General features: G+C 46.5%; 1 protein-coding gene across 12 annotated transcripts in view; it reads left to right on the top strand.

Annotated features, from left to right (window-relative positions):
- NF1 (neurofibromin 1) overlaps positions 1–24,143 on the top strand; it is a 1,956,660-nt gene that overhangs the window by 1,677,627 nt on the left and 254,890 nt on the right. For all 12 annotated transcript variants that reach the window (XM_085649550.1, XM_085649547.1, XM_085649544.1 and 9 more), the window contains one exon: positions 19,084–19,300. In XM_085649550.1, the coding sequence (XP_085505676.1) occupies positions 19,084–19,300 (217 nt within the window). The remainder of the gene's footprint in view (positions 1–19,083; positions 19,301–24,143) is intronic.

Below are 24,143 nucleotides of genomic sequence, written 5' to 3'. Positions count from 1 at the left end.
GAACAGCTTTTGGACCGGCTGTAGACACCACTCTGGAGAAATTGAAAAAGGACACGGAGACAGCTAAATCCATGGGAGCCTTACAGTCTCCATCCACACGTTGTTACTTTTGTCGCTCCTTTTATAGAGGAGCATCCAAAACATGAGAACAGACAATGCCTCCTCTTCTTTCAAACACACAACACAAACATCCCCCAACAGAGGATATTTTAGAGGAGGATACAGGGGAAATAACAACAAAGGTAGAGGCAGAGGTAACAGTAACGCTTGCACCTCCCCCTCTAATAAACAGTGACTTCCCTCCACTCCCCCCAGACCATTCCACTCCGGTCGGGAGAAGGCTTTCACAGTTCCTGCCTGTCTGGAACTCCATCACAACAGACAAGTGGGTAAGACAGATTATCCAGTATGGTTACTGCCTGGAATTTACAGCAACCCCACCCACCATACCATCCAAACAGCGTCCAATGAACATCTCACGCTCTTAAAGCAGGAAATTCTCTCACTGCTTCAAAAGCAGGCAATAGAACCAGTTCCCTTACAGCATCAAGGAACAGGGGTTTACTCGCTGTATTTCCTAATCCCCAAAAAGGACGGCACCCGCGGGCCAATACTCGACCTCAGACCTCTCAATCTTTACATACAGTCAGATCATTTCCACATGATCACTCTTCAACAGGTCCTTCCACTACTTCAACAAGGCGACTTCCTTGCCACACTAGATCTCAAGGACACCTACTTTCATATTCCCATTCACCCCGCTCACAGAAAATACCTAAGATTCGTGGTGGACGGACAACACTACCAATTCAAAGTCCTTCCATTCGGGGTGACCACCGAAAACAGGGTGTTCACAAAGTGTCTGGTGGTAGTAGCAGCCCACTTGAGAAAACAACAAATCCATGTCTTCCCATACCTCGACGACTGGCTGATAAAAGCCAGGTCTCACAGTGTGTTCATCACACTCATCAAACCATCCAGCTACTACACAACTTGGGATTCACAGTAAACTACACCAAGTCACAGCTTCAGCCCTCCCACATACATCAGTATCTGGGGGCCACAATGGACACCTCCAGAGCTCTGGCATATCCCACTCCAGCCAGGATAGCCAGTATGCAAGCCCTAATCACCAAATTTCAACAACAGCACTCCCTCCCAGCAAGGGTATTCCCTGTTGTCCAAAGGCAATGCGATATGGATGAATTGGTCAGGCAGATTTGCGTACTCTTTTCCGCCACTCCCACTAATTTCCCTAGTGGTACGCAAGCTCAGACAACAGTCTCTCAAGATGATCCTGGTGGCTCCCACATGGGCACGCCAACCGTGGTTCACAACACTACTGGAACTCTCAGTAGTTCCACACCAAAGACTATGCCTCTCCCCAACATTGCTAACGCAGAACCGCGGAGAGATAAGACGCCCAGACCCAGGTCAGCTGAATCTAGCAATCTGACTCCTGAAATCCTAGAGTTCGGTTATCTTAACCTTCCGCTGGACTGTATGAATATCATTAAAGAAGCCAGACATCCTACTACTAGAGCTTGCTATGTAGCAAAATGGAAAAGATTTGTCCTCTACTGCAACAACAGTCATATTGATCCGCTGGATGCTTCCATCCAGAACATAATTTGCTACTTGCTACACTTAATGTAACTTGGCATATTCATCCATAAGATTACATCTAGCAGCACTTGCTGCTTATTTACAAAATAGACAACACTGGTCACTATTTAAAGTGCCTGCAATTAAAGCCTTTATGGAGGGCCTTAAAAGAATTATTCCTCCCAGATTACCACCCTCTTCGGTGTGGAATTTAAATATTGTTCTTATCAGGCTCATGGGTCCCCCATTTGAACCTCTACTGTAGTGAGTTCTTCCTGAATACGCACATACATTGTTAAGTTAGCATAACCACGTTAGATGTTAGAATGCCATCTTTCTGCTTTTGCACACGACACTGCGTTTAAATGTTATTTCTTAAATAAACGGCTGACTCGAGATTCGCTTCACACGAGAGCAATCTGTTGTTACCATCCCAAGCTCTGCGCAGCGACCTTGGTCTGTACATGGTGTGACAAACAGTCTGGGGTATTACACAATGCATGTTTTTCACTCTAGGTTGATCGGCCCACTATTTAGCCATAACACACGCGCAGCTGCAAATGCCTGAAAATTAGTGCTTTTAGTATCACAGACATCATGTTTATTATTCAGACCGAAGACGAGCCTTCCTGCGAGAAGTCTCCTGATGCTCCTGTGATGTGATTTCACTAAGCTGATCTTTGAGGTATGGGGTCCCCTATTCAAGCCTAAGAGACCTTCTATTAGCATAATAATAATATTAGCTTCTTAGTAAAGGGAAGGTGGTAGTATCCACTGTCATTATAATATGATCACCCCTTTTATATTCTATGGTATTGTAACTATGTTGCTGGTTTTGATATTAATCATTTGTCTGCTTGTATTAGCCAAAGTACTGCATCTTAGGACACGTGGTCTATAAAAATAAACCCCTTTTATTTACAAAGTGTCTCTGTTGATTATTGTTGTGGACTGATGTGAGAATAATATACGAACAGGTATTTCCGATTCCCACCATTCCTGAGAGTACCCTGAGTCGCTTGTTCTGGGTTGTCTATTCATTGGGATCTCTGAGCTAAATCTTGGATAACGAATGGGACACTTATGCTAGCCGGATACTGGGTTCTGGGTTCTGAGGTGAGTTTCTGGTACACCACAATTCACTGAGGTCCTGGGGTTCTAAGCATAGTTCTGTGTATAAGCAGAATCCCTGCAACATGGCGCACCTAACGTTTGGTCTATGAGTTGAAACGCCTTAGTAGTGCTTACATTTAGTCCACAGCACCCTCATTCTTGTTTCCGGATAACAAGTCTGACGGATTTCAAACCTACCTAGTTCTATGGATATAGGTTCCTTCAAGCTTGATTATTAAAAAGGTTATTGAACCCTTGTGCTACTGAATACTTGAAGTGTAGCTTGTCCTTATGGCAATTAATGTTGCGGCGCATAGCCGTGCGGCCCTGAAACGTCACTTGACGCAGTATGGGGTGCCGGACGCGGGCATGGACGTCATCTTTGTGGTGGGAGCCGATGCGGCTCACCCCTTTGAGTTGTTCTACTCTTGGGTGACGATTCCGGCAGTCAGTGGTAATGATAATACATTTCATTCTTACACTGCCACTGCCGTGCCTGCCGCCTATGCGCCTTATAGGACACAGGAGATACCAATATCTGCTTGGCAACATCAGATTTGGTTTAATGGCGCCCTCCCCCATGTGGTTATACCGCCGAGAATGGGCCCTTTATCGATTGCGGGGGCCACTTGGCCGGTACTAGCCGGATTTACGCCTCATCCCCGTTACCTCACGGTGACGGTGGATGAATTGCGTGTACTACACACTGCCCTTATAACAGTATATAGGGCGTTAGTGCAGTATGTGTCGCGCACTGTACAGGCGGGGGCGCCTGTTAGTGCGGGACAACCTAGTGATCGTCACGCGGTGGTCATTAGTCCTGTTATGGTCAATTCTGTTGTGGGCAAGCGCCCCCTCACAAGGGATGATTATCCTTTTTGGCTTGCTGAAAAATTTGACCAAATAGAGGCGGTGTATCCGCATACAACTCCTGTGGAAAAACACAGGATCCTCACCATTAGTTTGCCTAAAGACTTAGTTCCCCATATAGATGACTGTGTATCCTGGGGTAAGATTTTTGCTGCGACGTACGCGCAGTGCTTCGGCACTCCGTCTATGTTACAGCTGCCCTCCATCATTAAACAGGTTCAAGAGGACCATGGAGCGGAGTCTGCGATAGAATTGGGGATGCGGCTCCTCGGAGATTTTGGCCTGGTGGCTACCATGATAATGGGAAACCTTAAGGGTGATGCGTTGCACTTTCAGGTTCGTAATGAACTGAAGAAGGTTGCTGAAGAGGACAAGCCGCAGGAATTTGCTAAAATAATCGCAGAAGCATATCGTGATTTGGGTCGTAGCTCTTTAGGAGTTAAGCCTGTGATCAAGAATCCCGATTCTAAGCAGCAGGGTAAGGCAGGAACTTCTGGTAAGGATGAACGACCCTTTTTTCCAAAACAAAAGTGGCCGTTTAAACAACAGGGCAAGCAGCAGCAGAAACAGGGCTCTCGGCCTGCCTCTCCCGTACAGTCAAGTAGTGAACGCACTTATGATCTGCGAGATCGTGCTACTATTAAGTCTCCTGATAGATTTCAGGTTTCTGAACCGCGTTCTCCTCGTTCTTCACAGGAAACATCGGCTACACAGTCTGGTGGCGGAGGCGGTGGCAAAGGTCGGGGTGCTCCACAACAGCGTGACCAACCCCGACAGACTGAGGGTAAAGGCAAGCAGGACGAGTTTGCTCGACAAAGACCCCCGTTTCAGAAGAAGAAAGTGGCGGCTCTGACGGCAACATATGCCTCGGATAGTGCGGACACAGCTTCAGAACCGGACATGGGCGCTGACGCTACTAGACAGCGCAGCGGAAATTACCATAGTCCGTCAAGCTCTGCGTCCATTTCTGGCGGCGACAGCAACTGATGTATTGGTTACTGTTGAAACAGCTGACACCAGAGTGGCACCCCCTGATAGACTTTATGAAATAGTCTTATTAATAGAGGGTGACATACAACGTACTATAAAAGGGATTTTTTGGGATAATCTGACCACCACCTATGATATCCTCCTAGCGGAGGCAGATTGGCCCCCGGCCTTCATTTTGGAAGCTCCTAGAGGGGAGGAGAAAATCCTCCCGTCCTTTGCGCACACGGTGCCTAAGGACCAAGCTGAAATGTACGCTGGTGAGTGGGCGCTGGCGCTTGCGCCAGCGGTATATCGTACTCAGGTGGGTTGGGACCGGTTGTCCCCCTGCCATGAGATTCCATTGCGGTCTATGCCCCAGCCTCAGCCCCAATATCCCATGCGTCGTGAGGCTAGACCTCACGTCGCGGCGATCCTTGAACAATTGGAATATCAGGGTGTAATTGAAACATGTGTGTCCCCTATGAATAACCCTTTATTCACTGTGACGAAGCCTGACGGCTCGTACCGTTTAGTTTTGGATTACCGGCACCTAAACTCCCATTGCCGGACCTGCGCGGTACAAAATACACATAGCTCGGCTCTAGTCGACAGTCTCGTGCGTAAACGATTTAAAACGACACTTGACATTTCCAATGGCTTTTTTAGCCATAACCTGTCCACACTGAGTAGCCAGTGGACAGCGTTTACTTCGGGCGGTAAACAAAAACAGTTTACGAGATTAGCCATGGGCTACAAAAATAGCCCTGGCGTCTTTTCCGCTCGCGTGGTTTCCCTCTTAGAAAGAATAGACCCCGAGGCATACTCCTATGTTGACGATATCTACCTCACGGATGACGAGCTGTTGCCGCATCTGTCTCGAGTCGACAATATTGTAGTGAGTTTTGCTGACTATGGCTACAAATTCAATTTTGCGAAGTCTCACATCGCGGAATATACAGTGTTGTTTTTGGGCTACGAGCTCAATAATGAAGGAAAGGGGTTAGCTCCCCACTTTCTGGAGAAGTGCGCATGCTTGAGTGCGCCAACGACACTAAAGAAATTACAATCTCTACTGGGCTTTCTGAATTTCGGCCGTACGTACATTCCTGATTATGCCCAGCGTATCAAGCCACTTTACGCCTTGGTACAACCCACATTTTCGAAGTCTAGCTGGCAGCTGGAACATTCTAAAATTTTACAGTCTTTACAGGCTGACCTTCTTGCTTCACAATATTTGCTGACACGTGATAACCGCACCAACCTGGTAATAAGAATAGTGCCAGGCGCCGTGGGTTTCACGTATTTGACGTTTAATGAGGGCGATACAGTCCCCATTGCGTACAAATCCCACTTGTACACCTCTGCTGAATTACGTTTTTCCGCGGTCGAAAAAGTTCTGACTGCTGTACAGATGGCGATCCTTAAAGACCGCGCACTGTCACATGGGAAACAGATTCTGGTTGTAACACCCTATCCCGCCTTAGAAGCGGTGACAAAGGCAAGTGTACCAAATTCTAAAGCTTTGCATCCTCGGTGGATACAATGGGCCACAACACTGACGTCGCCAGACGTCACCTACATCTTTGATGCCTCATTACAGACTCAAGAGTTCTTGCAGTATGAATTCGTTCATCCGGCTCCTCTGTCTTTGCGCCCGCTCGAAGAATACCATTGTGTCATATACACTGACGGGTCTGCGCAGCCCGCAATTGGATCAAAGCACGCCTACTCAGCGGCTTGCGCAATTGTCGTAGGTACTTTCGTAAATGGTGAATTCCAATCTGATGCAGTGCATACGCAGTCATTGGGCGATTGTACCGCGCAATTGGCGGAGCTTCGGGCTCTAGTGCTTGCACTGGAGTTTGCCGATCCCCGCGTCACTACACTAATTGTGAGTGATTCTTTCTACTGTGTCCAGTCCTATAATGACAATTTACACTTCTGGTCTCAGAATGATTATCGAGACACAAAAGGTGGCACAATTAAGCATAAAACGCTTTGGGTTCGAGTGGCAGACTTTAAAGAACGTCTCCCACTCGTGAATGTAATTCACACTCTTGGTCACCAACGACTTGGTGTCCATGCTGTCGGCAACGGCTTGGCTGACGAGGCAGCAAAAACAGCAGTGGCTACATACTTAGTGGCAGCAGTAACCAGATCAAAGAGTAAGATTGATGATGACATCTTGGCAGCTATTGCTGCTACAGAAAAGGGAGGCGATTACCCGAAGGGTTTTCCTTCTCGTTACATTTACCATTTAAGTCCTGATAATGTCCCATTAGTGAGGATTAACGACGTTGGTGACAGAATTATTCCCAACGCGGACTGCAGACCCGCACTGATTCTGGCTGCTCATGAGGGGTTGGCGTCAGCCCACGCCGGAGTGTCAGCCACTATATCTCTGCTACAACAACGTTACTGGTGGTTCGGTTTATATAAACAAGCGCGCGCTTATGTTCTCGATTGTGACATTTGCCAACAGATTAAACCTTCTACTGTTGCGCGCCCATCACAAACACAGTTGTACATATCCAATAAACCATTTGGTTGTGTTTATTTGGATCACTGCGGTCCTTTTTCTTCTGATACTGCGTACAAGTACATCTTGGTTGCAGTGGATTCGTGCACACGTTTTCTGTGGGTATGGCCACAAAGGAGTGCTGACTCGCGGACTGTCATCAGAGATTTGCGTGTCTTTGTGGGAACTTTTGCGTGTGGTACCTTCCATTCTGATCAGGGCCCTGCGTTCGCCTCTAAGGCTTACAAGGAGGCTATGAGAAATTTGGGGGTCCTAGTCAAATTTTCGTCCCCCTACCGACCTGAGGGTAATAGTGTGGTGGAGCGAATGAACCGTGACTTAAAGCAATCATTGACAGCCCGTGTTTTAGGCACAGGCCGAAACTGGCTAGCCCATTTGTATAACGTCCAACGTGCACTTAATAATCTCCCTAGAAGGTCTCTGGGTGGGCGGACCCCGTACATGCTGCTCTTCGGAATCAGAATGTTTGTACCAGACCTTGATGGTCTAGACATGGCGGCGTCGACCGCACCCTTTGACGTAGATGATCACTGTGCTGTTTTACAGACTCTGCAAGAAGCCAGAGACACTCTATCGAAGGAACACATGCCCTCCACATCTGAAGCTGAAGTTCAGATTCCGGTAGTCGGCTGGCTACCCCGAGTTGGTGATCTGGTCCGTGAGAAGGTGGAGAACAAGAAGGAGTTCGGCCCCTCTTATCGTGCACCAGTTCCAGTGCTTGGAGTGCAGGGTACAAGAACAGTCATTTTACCTCCACTTCCTGGTCGCAAAGAAAACAGGTACATCTCAATTGACAATGTCAAACTTCAGCGAGTGGCCGATACTTCTTAGTGTGACTCCAGCAGTTTCATGCCAGACGATGCAAAGAAATTCAATGTTGACTCTTGCTTCTAACACCTTGCCTGATGTTGCCATCGAGATACAATCGGTTACTGATCCCTTGTTGATACCATCGGCTGGTGGTTTGCCCGAAGAGACTGAGTATGCTTATCCTACACGTGGTCCCTCACCTGTTTTACAATCTACGGCGCTTGGACAGTCCCGTTTCTCCTTTGACACTAACTCATTGCCCTCAAGCCCCCCATCGAACATTGCAGTTTTTTTCAGCTGGTTTAAGAGACATTTTTTGATTGCCCCTTGGACATACATTTGGCTGTTGCTTTTCAGTGTTTTTTTGTTTATGTCCGTTGGATTTGTAATAGTTTTTTTTCCGTCTTGTGGATGGCCACTATCTGAGTGAGAGATCGACAATTAGACTTATCAATGGAACTTTGGCCCCCCACTCCTCGTCCCACATCATGAAGAGGGACCAGACTTTTGTGAATATTACTGCCTGGCCCGTCTTGGATGGAATCGCATGGGATGCTGTTAAATTCCAAATTCATGGGCCTACAGAGGTCATTAATGTACCTAATGTATTTCGTGTTTCTATGGGTGATGTGGTTAGGCAGAACATACGTTCTGATGATTGGGATGTACACGCCATTGAATCACTGTTTTCTGATTTGAAATATTATGCCGCTTTTGATGCTGAAGATTTATACGAAAATGCGGCTAATTATGCGGAACAGTATTGTTTTCAACATTATGGCAATCATTTCCTGCATAAAGCAAATACGTTTAGAAATTTTGTAAATTTTACCCAATGGGAACACTGTCCTACTCCCGAATTCGGAAGTTCACAAACACTGGTTAACAAGTATTCATATTTTACCGATTTCAGTGTTTCCAACCCGGCAGCGTTTTATTTTAAGGTGCTGCCTGAGTCTGCCGCAAAGGTTAGACTGACACACACGAAGCTACTTTATTCTAAGTCCTTTATGGACGAGTTGTCAATCAAAGGTTATGATGTATGGAAGGCTACTATTGATCTAAAGTCGGTTTGGGGTTCCAAGCCGTGGCAGGTACAGGGTACAGAGGCTTTACATCGGGCCTGTCTTATACCAAATCATATTTTATTTTTAAATTCATCCATCTTCCAAACCACCTGTTTCGGATTGGCTACTTCTAAACAATTAAAGTCACCTTCTGTGCCAGATCTGGGCGCTTATCCCAATTGGGATAACCACACAGATCTGTCCCGCGCTGCTTTGCAATCCTTAGTTTCAAATACATCTTTCAATATTTCGAAGGTTAATAGTGAGGGTTGGTTAATTTGGCAAAGCAGTACAGATATCTGTCAACGACGTTTTCTAGGACTGAAACCGGGGTATACTCAAGAACGTGTAGACCCTCGGTTTGAGTCGTCACATACTGTCACTACATACTCTGTGGGCAAGTTATGTCAATCTTGGCTGCGACATTCCACTTTGGCGTCTGTCAAGGATCACTTATCACAGTTACATGACAGAATAGATTTGAATGATTTTGTTAAGGGTCCTGTGGGCGGCAGAACCAAAAGGTGGGCGTATGCTATTTACAACGAAGTCTGGAAGTTGTCACAGATTGAGGCGGCTTCCAGGTTGAGAGCTATTGACCAAGCAAACATGGAGAAGGTTTTAGCCGTTATAGATAATAGCATTAGCACTCTCTCTTCTAGGATTTATACATTAGATAATATTGTTTCTTCTGTTGTTGATATTGTGCATGATGATATGTCTGTGTTATATCATGGTCAAAACCAGTTGCGTTCTGTTATGCAGTTTGCATGGACATTGCAGACGTTAAAGGCGGGGAGAGTCCCTTGGGACTATCTTAACACTACATCGTTATTTCTTCCCTTTAACCTTACTGACAAGCAGCGATTTATGTCCATGAAGGATGCTACATATTCATTGTTACATATTGAAAAATTAGAACCATTGCCTTTTTCTGTAGCGGAGATCAATTCAGCTACGTGGTTAGTCCACGGATTGATAACTCTCCCTTTCGCGCTTTTTAAGTTCACTTCTTGTATGAAGCATTATGCTTTGGGTAGATATGAACCGCTGGGCACCGCTTTCATACATGAGGTTTGGTCCCTCCCCTTTACGTATAGATGTACTAGGGACGGCACTGAGGTTTATTTGAAAGGCGAGGAATGTACCACGACACCAGACCATTCCTTGGTATGTAGGCACATTCAATTACACGGCGCATGCAATGTACAAGCCCCGAACTTAGCCTGCGTCCTACGAGGTATCCCAGTGCCTGTGATTACGCCTTCTTTCACGCTGCTTGCAAACGGTAGTTATTTAATTTTGAATAATGAAGCTTGCTGCGGGATGTTAGTGGGAATCCCGTACATAGTAACTGTCTCGCAGAAAGTTGTCTGCTGCAATAATGTTCTCTTTCCACCCCCGCATGGGCAGCTGGATGTTTCAATCTGGCCTTCGATTCCAACCTTGAAAGCAGAGTTCAACAAGTTGAGCAGAATAAGAGCTCTATTGTCCCAAAAAGAGGTGCCATTGACTTCCTCTCGTGAAACATTTGTCCTTCACGTTGCTAATACGGGCACTGAGGTACAGGCGCTTCTGAATACTGACCTCCCCCTACATTTCGGCACTTTGATCCAAACTATTTTTAATGCCTCGTCCACGACCGGCCTGGCTCATTTTTTTAAACTTGTGGGCTCGGGTCTCGTGACCTCTTTCAAAACTATTTTTGGTGTGATTCCGGCATTTTTTCATTCACTTTTCTCGAGCATCTTTGGAGGTGTTCCGCTGCTTCTGGCGCTGGTGGCAGGTGTGCTGCTTTTGCTTTTCATACTACGGAATGGCTGCTCCTTCTGTGCCACACGAGCGCCTGCCCCGCCTGCATCTTCTTCGTGATAGGATGCTTGACTTTTATGGAACTCTGCCGTTGGCGACCTTAAGCCTGGCATATGGATTATCCTTCAGGTATTCCTACTTCACCTGCGTGCAGCCTGTATTTCACTGCCTGGATTGTCCCTTTGAATGGCCTTTGGATTTGTGCTTGACCAACCTGGTGTCTCCGGTGCCGGATTTCGATCGACTGATGAGGCCCTTAGTGTCTCACGAGTTGGCCTGTTCTGGTGTCCGGATTATGGCCTGTGGTGCGGCGCATGGTATCCTGGGTAATTGGGACGTCTCAACAGATGCCTACAACTTCTTGGCTATGAGCTATTTGGAGGAACATTCCGGGTGCCCTCTGATCGTGCTAGAGGCTCCGATGGTTGAAGAACACGTATGTTCCTTTTCGTTGATGGATTGGATGGCTGAGACTTTCAGTGGACCTGCAAACGATTTTTTGTTGGAAGCAGTGGCCACATATGCTGCCTATACATTCATGGATTAACTGGACAGTTGTCGTTTGCGCCTGTGCTACTGGACAGCACCCTAGCGCAGCATTTCTTCTTTTCTTTCTCTTTTTTTCCTGATGGTCGTTTTGAGTTTTTTTTTTACTTCCATTTTTTTTTATTAAACAACACTGGTTTATATTTTTGTAGTTTCGGACTTTGGCGCATTCTGAAACTCTGCATTGGTTACGCCTTGTTCTGCTCTGACGACACTGAACTCTGCGTTCTCTCTTTTCTTGCCTATTAAATAGTGCTTCGATCAAGGGGGCGTGTAGTGAGTTCTTCCTGAATACGCACATACATTGTTAAGTTAGCATAACCACGTTAGATGTTAGAATGCCATCTTTCTGCTTTTGCACACGACACTGCGTTTAAATGTTATTTCTTAAATAAACGGCTGACTCGAGATTCGCTTCACACGAGAGCAATCTGTTGTTACCATCCCAAGCTCTGCGCAGCGACCTTGGTCTGTACATGGTGTGACAAACAGTCTGGGGTATTACACAATGCATGTTTTTCACTCTAGGTTGATCGGCCCACTATTTAGCCATAACACACGCGCAGCTGCAAATGCCTGAAAATTAGTGCTTTTAGTATCACAGACATCATGTTTATTATTCAGACCGAAGACGAGCCTTCCTGCGAGAAGTCTCCTGATGCTCCTGTGATGTGATTTCACTAAGCTGATCTTTGAGGTATGGGGTCCCCTATTCAAGCCTAAGAGACCTTCTATTAGCATAATAATAATATTAGCTTCTTAGTAAAGGGAAGGTGGTAGTATCCACTGTCATTATAATATGATCACCCCTTTTATATTCTATGGTATTGTAACTATGTTGCTGGTTTTGATATTAATCATTTGTCTGCTTGTATTAGCCAAAGTACTGCATCTTAGGACACGTGGTCTATAAAAATAAACCCCTTTTATTTACAAAGTGTCTCTGTTGATTATTGTTGTGGACTGATGTGAGAATAATATACGAACAGGTATTTCCGATTCCCACCATTCCTGAGAGTACCCTGAGTCGCTTGTTCTGGGTTGTCTATTCATTGGGATCTCTGAGCTAAATCTTGGATAACGAATGGGACACTTATGCTAGCCGGATACTGGGTTCTGGGTTCTGAGGTGAGTTTCTGGTACACCACAATTCACTGAGGTCCTGGGGTTCTAAGCATAGTTCTGTGTATAAGCAGAATCCCTGCAACACTACATAAATGTGAACATCTGATAGAGACTACTAGCTGCAGATTCCTTAACGTAGAATCATCCCCAGGCGTGAGACTGGACCCGGAAAACTTTCTTTGCCCCAGCATCTCTGCGTGCCGGGGGGGGCGGTACCACGCGACTCCGCCCTGACGTCGTCCGCGGACGTGACGTCAGCGAGGTCACATAAGCCCCATCCCGGCGCGCTGACATCAGTTTACTTCTTTTCACGCTTTGCGTTGTGGAACAGTGTGCAAATGCCTTCGGGCTTTAAGGCATGCTAGTCTTGCGCACGTCATATGTAGGTGACGGACCCTCATCCTATTTGCATGTGGTGTTTGGGCGAGCACCATGATTCCACGGACTGCGACGCTTGCCAGCATCTGAAGCCTAAGTCCCGGCGGGAGCGCCGGATGAAGCTCCTTTTTGCCCGGTTGTCCAGATCGGTGACATCTCCACGTCCGTTCAATGCGGAAGGGTCCAAGAATCGCCGCTTTGGATTCCGACATCTCCCATCACCGAGGCCACTAGGGTGTTGCTCGCCCGTCGGCAAGTCTCATAGCTTGTCCCCGAGGCCTGGTCCCCGCTCTGCAGAGGGCGCGGGTTCTCCACAGGACATGCAGCCTAATTCGTCGCCACCCTACCCACCGTTTCCCGGCATCAGGGCGATCAGGTCACAAATGGTGGCCTATGCTGTTGCTCTACAGGCTTCAATGGCCCCTCCTCCTCTTCTTCCTGGGACGTCCGCGGATCCCTTGCCATGTGTGGGGCCTTCAGCGGCGTCGCCGACAGGTTCGGCTTCAGGTTCTGATGGTGTGGTGTCATCAGGGTGCAGCCCTACGGGGTTCCCCTCTTCGGCCCATGGCGCCTCTGCCTCGCCACAAACCCCCGAGGGGTCCCTGTGGTGTCACGGGAGGTCGCCGAGACTTGCAGCTCGCCCCCGAGTCCTCCTCGCTCTTCTGGGCAGGCGGCTGCCTTGCCAGAAGCCAAGCTGACGCCGCTCAAGCGCCGACGGCTGTCGGCCCTGGCAGCGCCACGGGTGCTGGCTAGGGGCCGTGGTGCGTCCCCGGGTCCCTCTTGTCTCTCCACGCAGGCGGCTGCCTCGCGGTCTCTTGTGTCTTGTCCGGGCGCAGCTTGTGCTGCTCCAAGTTCTGTTATTCTCGGTGTTCGCTACATCGCACGACCAGTCTGGCATGCTGTCTACGGTGTCATGTTGTGGCGTTTCTGCCTTCCTGTCCGACGTTTCGGCCTGGCCCTCTGTCTAGTGTTTCAGGGGGACTAGGTTTCTCCTGGCTTTCCTGTGTTCTGGTTGACGGCTTGGGTCCGTCCTCCGTGTCTCTCCTCTTTCTCTTCTGGCTGGTCCCACTTTTCTTCGTGGGTCGGTGTGTGTCTATAGAATGATCCTCCTTTGGGGATTGTTCTGCATTTCCCTGTCCTCTGCCCTCTGCTTGCGCCTGGCTTGTTCTGGGTGCACTGCTCCATGGTATTGCCCACTGCCGGCTGCACACGTCTGCTCACGTCTGCTCGTTCTGGTCTGCCGCCGTGGCCCTTGGTGTGTTCCCTTGTGCCCCTGCCTCTTGTTCTGCTGGGGCTTTGCGCACATGTGCCTTTCTTCTTACGCCTGCGCTTCTTGGCTGTGGAGACGTTCCTGCCTTGTCTGCTGCCTTGCGGCTGATGCCTGTTCAGCTGTCTTCTATCGCTGTATGTTTTCTTACGGCGGGCTCTGCCTCTGGTTCTAGATCTTCTCCCTGGAGTTGGGGTGGTTCTTCTCCTCCTGGGTGCTCCTCTGCGGCTGTCTGTCCCTACGAGGGTTTGTGGCACTTGTCCCTTGAATAGGCTTGGGGTCTCCTAGTCTTTCCTTCGCCTTGTTCTTGCTTACCTCTGCTTGATAGGGGCTGTGCTGCCCTTCTTGTCTCTGTGACACGTGCTCTGTTGGGGCCCTGTGTTTCTTCCTACTGGGGCGGTTCTCTCGCAGGCCCTCCTCCCCTCTGGGTATGGCTAGGGTATTTATTCTACGTTAAGGAATCTGCGGCTAGAAGTCTCTATCAGATGTACAAGTTACTTACCTTCGGTATTGATGTATCTGGTAGAGACGATTCTAGCCGCAGATTCCTTCATGGCCCGTCCTTCCTTCCTGTTATGCGAGGACCTTCAGTTTGGTTTTCTGCACCTGCCTCCCTCTGGGTGGCTTGTCTTCTGTGGGTGTCCGCTTCGCTTCCTCCCGGACAGGATGCTTCGTTATGCTTGATTGTTCCATCCCTTCCTTTATGATACATGGTCGGTTGGTTCCTGTGTGCTTCTGCATCCCTCCTCCCTGGTTTTTTCTCCAGTGTAGGAGCCTACTTTTACTCTTCTCCCTTTTACTTGCTTGGGGTTCCTGCCTCCTTTGCAGTCCTCTACATTGGGTTGTTTTTTAACCTGTACCTCGGCCTTTTCGCTCCTTTCAGAGGATACGGCCCTCCTTGATGGTGTCGTCTGGGGGTGAATTGCTGTTGCTCCTCTGTTCCTGGCTTGTTGCCCATCACTGTTGTGGGTTGTGATTGCAGTCTCTCTCTCTCTTCTGCTATGGCATTTTTCATATGCTTTCTTCCTCCAGGGAGGATGTCGCCTTAGCTTGCAAGGGTGTTCCTCAGAGCGGTGCTCTGCTCTTTCACTGCTATGGCTTTCACCACTATGGTTTTTTGTACCTTGGTGCTTGCCACTTTCCCAACTGGTGCTGTTCCTCACCTTTCATTTCTCTCTTTTCTGTTTCACTGATTTTTCGCACACTGTTCCCATACTCTCCACAGTTTTGTTTGTGATGGCTCCGCGTTGTGGCGCGGAAAAGTTCTCCGACGAAAACTGATGTCAGCGCGCCGGGTGGGGCTTATGTGACCTCGCTGACGTCATGCCCGCAGACGACGTCAGGGCGGAGTTGCGTGGTACCGCCCCCTGGTGCGCAGAGATGCTGGGGCAAAGAAAGTTTTCCGGGTCCAGTCTCTCGCCTGGGGATGATTCTACGTTAAGGAATCTGCGGCTAGAATCGCCTCTACCAGATACATCGTTGTACTTCAGTTCCTCACATCAAAAGTAGCTTTCCTTCTCGCAATTACCTCTTTCAGAAGAGTAAGTGAGATCCAGGCTTTAACCATACAAGAACCATTCTTACAAATACATCATAACAAAGTGGTTCTTAGGACAAATTCAAAATTCCTTCCTAAAGTCATCTCGGCTTTTCATCTTAACCAATCAGTTGAGTTACTGGTGTTTTTCCAAAATCCTGACTCCGTAGCAGAGAGAGACCTTCACACACTAGAAATTAAAAGGGCACCATTTTATTTTAGCAACAGCACTAATCCCTTTCGGAAAACAAAACAACTGTTTGTGGCCTTCTACCCACCTCATAAGGGTAACCCCATCTCCAAAGCTGGGATTGCCAGGTGGATAGTAAAATGCATTCAAATATGCTACCAGAAGGCTAAACGCACATTAACAATTCCTCCCTAGAGCTCATTCAACATGCAAACTAGGGGCTTCCATGGCATTCTTAGGCAACATTCCCTTAGATGACGTATGTAAAGCAGCAACATGGTCTACACCACACACCTTCACCAAACACTATTGTGTTGACGTGCAGGCTAAGCAACAAGCTTCTGTAGGCCAAGCTGTTCTTAAAACACTTTTTCAAACTACTGCAGCGGATACAGGTGACCACTGCTAGGGGAGACACTGCTGTACAGTCTAAGCACAGTGTACGATCTGCAGCTCATATGCCTCGAACGGAAAATGCTACTTACCTGTATGCGTCTGTTCTTGGTATGTAGAGCTGCAGATCCGTACATGCCCACCCGCCTCCCCGGGACCTGTATCCGTTCCAGTATTATCTTAATTAGATACATTCACATGGACATCTCTTCTACTTCTTACTGACTCCATCATTTCCCATCATGGTGAAAAATAATGTGAGGATGGAGTCGATGCCCATGCGCACTATCGTCCAAGGGAGGAGTCACCTATCTTGTGACTACAAAAGACTTCTTCCAAGACAATAACAAGGTGAAAGCATCCAAGCCCAACACCAGATGGCGATCTAATGCACAGTGTACGGATCTGAAGCTCTACATGCCAAGAACAGATGCATACTGGTAAGTATCATTTACCTTTCCTTTCCCTGCGACTCTCTGACCCACCCCAAGATATGTCTCTAACTGGTGAAACTGTAATATTGTCCTGGATGCCTTGTTTCAGTAGATGGGGCAGCCATGGACCAACCAGTAACCCAATGTTATTTATCTCCAAAGTTTAACTTCCAGCCTGGTTTCCCTGTCCCCAGTTTTTCCTCCTTTTTCCATTTGCCAGGAAGGTCTAGGTTCTTAAGTAAGCAGTAACGTTTGGTGGCTGCTTTTAGAAGAAGCTGACAAACGCATCAAATAATTCCTTACAGTGGAACTGGTGTCTGCATGTTTTTTATTATTTGTCAAGCCGTAAGAGAGCATTCTGACTGCCATAGAGATTGTGTCATTTGAACGAATAGCATTCAAAAAGTGATTGCGTGAGAAGGATCACATCATACTATTTAACTAACCATCATTAGAAGCTCATCCACCCTGTGTTGTTAACAGATGTTAGAACTAGAATACAGCCTGTCATCCCCTGTATCTCTATACATAGGAATTAAGGATGTCTACCATATACTTGCCGGCACATATTGACCCGTGAAAACAAGTTCCTTTTATCGCACATTCACAACTGGTTATGAATGATTTTTCTCACCCAGCGCTGACAGCACAGAGCCAAATGATGTTATATGTTCTTATTTTTAATGTATTTGTAGTCTTGCTAATTTCTCATCTAAAAACTCTGCCAGACAGTATCTGGATTTTTTTTAGCAGTTTAAACCACTGTGCCAGGTGACATCGGAGCAAGCTCAACAGTTTTCACTGACCTCCTAACCCATAAGCGATTTAGCGACTTCATATAAGTCCTGTCCAAGTCAATGTTTTTAGTTAATTGTTTCTGCATGCCACACACATAGATCCAGAGTTCCCTGGGCATTTTTTTGCTTGTGCTTTCCATCTGTTTTTTTTACATCGTTCTTCTGAATATTTTTGAGCTATGTCACCACCAGTACCCATTGTGCTGCTTGCAAGAGGTCCAAGCCCAGGACAGATGATCATGCAACTTGCCTCAGGTCCCTAGGGCTAACACTTGATGCAGAGGCAGTGTGCCTCCTTATGGAACTAGTTTGATCTAGGTAGAAGGTAGCAGGAAACACTGTGGTGTTTTCTTTTTCTTTTTTTTTTAATTCTTCTTCCACAGAGCCCAGTTGAGTACTTTAACATTTTCGGCCTTTGCTAAATGGCAAATTAACTTACATGGATTTGTTTGTGTGCACATGAAGACATTTAGAGCTACTACAATGCAGATATTTGTAACCTTTGTACACCTCAGAGCCAACAGCATTGCCTCCCACCACCCAGTTGTCACCACCTATCCTTTGTCTCATTCAGGCCATTTCTTCGACTGTGGCTTGAATCTAAAATATTTCTTTTTATCTCATTGAACGTACATTTGGCAAAAGATTAGGGGAAATTACGGGGGCATTGGACAGATAAACAACTGTGCATCAGATTGTCAGGATCAAAAATTGAAAGCAGGCTATTTCCAAATGGGTGGCTCTGTGCACTAAGTTCTTATGTGAGTTTGACAAAAAGGAGCCGTGTGCCATTATAAAGAATCATTCAATGAGAATTAAGACAGCCATATCTGTATTCTTGAAAGGACATCCTTTCTTGGATAGTTGCTATGCTGCCACTTCACCATCCTTGCAAACCTTTCCAAAGTATTTTTACTTGGTTGTGAGGAGAGAGGCATAATTTAGTGGAGCAGCTCTGCAGCAGTTGATTTAAAACATCAGTCTGCTCTTCAGACCTACCTGCTGCACAGTCTCCATTTTGGTAGTGTGTTTAAGGTGAGAAATCTGGTGGAAAAACTTTCCATTGGAGTAAAGATTACTTACCCTTTGTTAATGTTCTTTCTCATTGATACTTCATCTACCACATTGTCCTCCATTCTCTCCTCTTCTGTGCTGGTCTTTAGTAATGTTATTTCTGTTTGATACTCCCATTTGTTTTTATTCTGGCTTGCGTGGATTTGGCAAAAATATGTGTAATTGAGTTGACTGGGTTGGTACTTGCCTATATGGAGACACAACATCACTTTCCGGTATGACATTAACGAACCAGGAGCTGCTTAATATGCTTGAGTCACTTGATGTTGGTGAATGATCTTGATGTAAAGTTCTGAATCCAGTCTGACACCTGTGGAGATTTCTAAGAGGAGGAATCAGCATGAGAATCAAATATCTTTCCAAAAGAATGTTACTGAATGTAAACTACTTGCCAGCCACTTTAATTGCAGGATTGCACATTTCTCTAACTAGGTGCACACACTAGTATGCATACGTATGGAATTAAAAACAAAAAAGTGTCATAACAAAACGAGAATCGTCATAAATATCCTTATATTTCAATATAAAGTTAAGAGACCCATCTGTTTGTTTTTCAGCAAACCCAAATTCCTGATTATGCAGAGCTCATTGTGAAGTTTCTTGATGCCTTGATAAACCAGTATCTGCCTGTTCTTGATGAGGAAACGAGTGAAGAATGCCTACTGACACCAACATCACCATATCCTCCTGCAGTGCAGAGCCAACTGAGTATTACAGCTAACCTTAACCTTTCTAATTCAATGACATCGCTCGCAACATCTCAGCATTCCCCAGGTCAGCGAAAGTGCAAGTGTTTAATATTTTCATATCCTTGTTGGGGAGGGAAAATAACCATAGATTCAAACTATGCTGCATAGCTTTGGTGGTACGTGGCTAGATTACTTGCGGTTTATAAAAAGTACACCGTTAACCATCAGGGAATACCAGAATGTTTACCTTCACGTTATGTCAAAATTGTGGTTCTTTTGGTTTTGTCTATATTGTCGGATGTTGTTTGCCTTACAAGTGAAAATGTGTTATTAACAGTTACATAGCTGTGTGATCGCTTACCTCTGATGTGTTCTCCCTTCACATTCCTGTTTGGGTTATCTCTCATAACCGGGAGGAACAGTTTTAAAAGCTTTGACGCCAAGAGGTCCATTTGTCGATGTATGTGCTGATATTGACATCATAGCTTCTATATGAATTCATCAAGTACACAATCACAATTTACTTTTTTGTCATTCTGCCACGCAGGGAGCTGTTTGATTTGCATAAGAGTTTTTGAGGCAGTCAGCTTCAATTTTATCTTTGGATTCTTTTAACTACAATACCATAAGTACATTGTCATTGCACCAACCCCCCCCCCCCCATTGTCACTTCTCACTAAAATGCTGTATTTCATCAAGAATAGCTAATCTTCACAGAAAGGTGCTTTTTTCTTTTTGGAGGTTCACTACCATACCAGCTGGTTAAACCTCAGCACCTGAGAATAAGCAATGAAAAACTATAGTTTGGTGTGCCACTGGTTCATAATTTTCTTTGTGATGAAAATCACGGAAGGAAATAGTCTACTATTCTAACAAAGAGTTGGTATTCTTCTATCATTTAGGTCTCTATGTTGAGTGCCATAGCATTAAGTAGACTTCTCACAGACTTGGGGGAATAAAATACACCAGGCTGACCTTGTGGAAACCTGGCCTAAATGTTGTTTTGTTCATCAATGCTGAAAGATTTGGGTTTTAATTCTCATAGAAACCTAATGTCTAAACGCGATCACACCATAAAAATAACCTAGCATGGCTTATCTGTTAGAAAGTTGTGGAATGCCTTAGAATCCAAACTCCTAAATTATCTTGCCACGTCTGAGATTTTGTGATTTGCCAATTGCAAGGTATGGGGGCACAATTTAGCCCTGGCCCTGATGGTTTTGAAAGGATTGTCACACTTGTGTTATTTGGGGTTGTTTTAATTGATGGTTATACCCTTGGATTTCAGTACTGTTAAACAAAAAACTGTCACATGTAGAATATTCTTAAAGATTTTTGTTCAGTGCAGGTCTTTGTAAATTTTTCTTTGTAGAAATGTAGTTCTTATGATTAATTACATCTCGCTTGCCTTGGAACCAGTGGATTGTTTTTCCTAAGTATTTATCCTTTGTGTGAAATAATATACACCTTGTTACAGCTAACATACCCTAAGCTATTTCATCCATAATGCAGCTGTCTTTAATATAGATTTGTGAATTCTAAAAGAAAAACCTTTTAAAAAAATAGGATTGCTGGCAGTCAGTGAATGAAATAGATCTCGAGTTTCCCCTCTCTGCTTTCTGTAGAGGCTTTAGAGGTCTGTACGGTTTGACCATATTAAATATTGTACACATTAGGCTAGATTAACTAGGTTCGTACTAAATTAATAATACTGAATGAGAATTACATTTTACAGACTTGCCTAAGATATTTTAAGCCAGAAATGAGTTTGAAAAGACTTGCAGTAAATTCTGTTTAATAACTACTTGGATGGCGTTGCAGCTGAGCTCAGAAGGGTTATTAGTCGCAGGGAATGTAAAGGCAGCTCATTCTTATTCAGTGGGTGCAGATGCTCTTCTGGAAGGTTTAGGATACTATTAAGATGATTTTTCCACCCAGTGTACTCAGGTTTCTATCAGATTCATATTTGCCCTAGGCAGTTCTAGAATGAAGTGATGTTTCTTTAAACCGAGTTTCTACCGAGTCCTAGCTGAACAAAAAGGCAGATTATTTTTTTGAAAGCACCACGGCAGTGTGTCACTTGAAAAAATGTGTTTCATGCCTTCAACGAGACGGAGAACTATTTTGTTTGTTGAATTCTATAGCACGTTAGCCTAATCTGTTGGTAAAGCAAGCATTCATGCCAAAATGAAGTGATATGGTGGAAAGCGGATATCAGTGGTTTTGAACTGGATATATTTAGATAAGAGAGAAAAATTGAATTTCATGTCAAAGCACAGTATTTTCTGACTTCATGGCGAACACATTTTTGAAGGGTATCACAGGGGTCCAGAAGGACGAGAGGGAGGCTAGGCAGGGTCTTATTTTTTAATTCTGATAGATACATCTGCCAGTGGATTCCTCACCTTGTGAATATCCCCTGCGCCAGCAACATTCGGAAACTTTTGTAGCTCTCCACGCCGAAGAGGACGATGTCACAGAAGCACGGCTCCGCTCGTGATGACGTCAGTTCCCTTTTTTCCGCCCATCCACTTTAACGGTTTTCTGGGACTCTCTGTAGCTTTGGCTAGTTACTTTGTGTTTCTGCTGGTGTTTCTTTTTCTTCTTGCTTCTTGTTAAAGATGTCGACAAAGAAGTCTGGATTCAAGCTGTGCAGGGAGTGCGGTAAGCACATGTCCATCACGGATCCGCACGAGGGCTGTGTCTGGTGCCTGTCGTCGGATCACGACGTCGAGGGATGCTCTTGCTGTCGAAAGATGAGTACTAAGGCCTTTAAAGAAAGAGAAGCCAAGTTGTTTATTGCAAGGATGAAAAAAGAGAAGAGAGGTCGAAGACGATCCAGATCGAGGTCAAGGTCGGCGTCGAAGTCGACGTCGGGGCATGCTTCTAAGTCCAAGAAGCATAAAAAGAAGAGGCGGCATGGATCTCGTCACCGTTCGGATAAGGAAGCGGCCCCGAGATCGACTTCGCCTACTCGACGTCGTAAGGACTATGTGTCTCCCTCTCCTGTCTCAAATCCTGTTTCTCCTGTTTGCCTGACCTCGCCTGCGGCTTCACCGGAGCACTCTCCGGCTCTGGCTCCATCACCGACGCCTTCTCCGGCTCTGGTTGAAGAAGCTCCGGCTCCTGATGAGTCTTTGACTCCGCTGGCTCCACCGTCAGCATCGATTGGCCCGAGTCCGGTTATGCCTCAGTCTGAGCCATTTCCCCCCTTTCCAGGCCCGGGACAAGATCCATCGCGTTATTTGAATGCGATGTATGGAGTCTTCACTAGAGCGATGTACCCCTCTGGAGCACCTTCGGGTCCCATGGGTCCAATGGCTTTCAATTTGGGGGTTCCTCAAGCCTACGCTCAGGCTCCATTTATGCCTTTTTTCCCGGCGACGCCGTCTTGGCATTTCCCGACACCGAGGACATCGACACCGCTTCCATCTTAACCAGCTCGACCTCGTTCGACACGGGCTGCTCCTCCGGATCCGTGTTCGACGCCGGCTCCGGTTGCGGCGCCGGCGACGCCGGTCCTGAGGATTAGGTCCAGGCGAGAGGTCAAAGAGTCCTGGAAAAGCAAAGGTACCAGATTGAGGAGATGGAAGAGGGTGAGCTCATGGAGTCTGATGACTTGTTTGAAGAGTTGAAGGAGGCTAGTGGCCTGGATTTATCGCCCGAGTGGGAGATTACTCCTCCAGCTGATAATCCCTCTAAAGATGTGGCTCCCTACCACACGGTCATTAGAAAAGCAGCAGAGCTTTTGGATCTACAGCTGCCAACTGCTGAATTCAAGCCTAACATCCTCACTGAGGTTTTACATTCTCCCTTCACTGTGACAGAGCCCTTACTGCCATTTAATGAGGCCATCACTGAGCCAGTCATGGAGGTATGGCAAAAGCCCTTTTCAGCTCCTGCGGTCTCTAAAACTGTGGCTAGAAGGTACAGGGCGGCTCCAGGTGATCCAGACTTTCTTACTTCTCATCCTTCTCCGGAAAGTCTGGTGGTTCAGGCTGCTTGCTCTAAGAGGTCTTCAGGTGCCTTTCCTCAGGTCCCTAGTGACAGCGATGCTAAAAAAACTCGACCAATCAGCCAAGAAAGTCTTCTCTTCGGCCAGTATGGCCTTAAAGTCGACAAATGCCACCTGTCTCTTGGGCCGTTATATCCATGCTCTCATGGATTGCGCTAAACAACTGGCCCCTAAGTTATCAGAGGAGGACAGGCAGAACTTTAATGAGGTGCTGTCAGACACTCAGGCAGCTGCGCATCAGGTTATCCAGAGTGGCCTGCACACTGCGGACTCTGTCGCCAGAATTATGGGCTCCTCTGTTGCCACAAGGAGGAGAGCGTGGCTGAAATCATCTGAGTTCTCCCCTGATGTGCAGGCAACGCTTCTGGACCTGCCTTTTGGCGGTTCTGGGCTTTTTGGTAAAAAGGCTGATGCTGCATTAGAGAGATTTAAGGAAAGCAAAGCCACGGCCAAATCTCTGGGTCTGCAGACACAATCTAGGGGTTCTTTTAGGAGATACAGAGGCTTTGGAAGGTCGTCCTTTCGGACCTACAGGCAGCCCCAGCAGCAGCAGCAGCAGCAACAGAACACCCTGTATAAGAGCTACAGGGGTAGAATCAGAGGTCGTGCTCGAGTTCGGCAGCTCTCCTCCGCCTCTTCCTTCATCCCTCCCACCACCGCAAAGCAGCCCTGGATCCACCATTCTAGATCATGTTGTTCCTGTGGGAGGCCGGCATACCCGTTTTCTACAAGATTGGGAATCGGTCACTTCAGACCTCTGGGTTCTAGATCGTGTAGAAAATGGGTACGCCCTTCCCTTTCGGGAATTCCCTCCGAATTACCCTCCTTGTCAAGGTACTTGCTCGGAGGACCACCTTCTTCTCCTGCAGGAGGAAGTCCTTACGTTATTAAAAAAAGGTGCGCTAGAGCTGGT

Source organism: Triturus cristatus, chromosome 3_2, assembly GCF_964204655.1.
Source record: "Triturus cristatus chromosome 3_2, aTriCri1.1, whole genome shotgun sequence".
NCBI lineage: Eukaryota > Metazoa > Chordata > Amphibia > Caudata > Salamandridae > Triturus > Triturus cristatus.
This window is presented reverse-complemented; position numbering and strand designations above follow the sequence as displayed.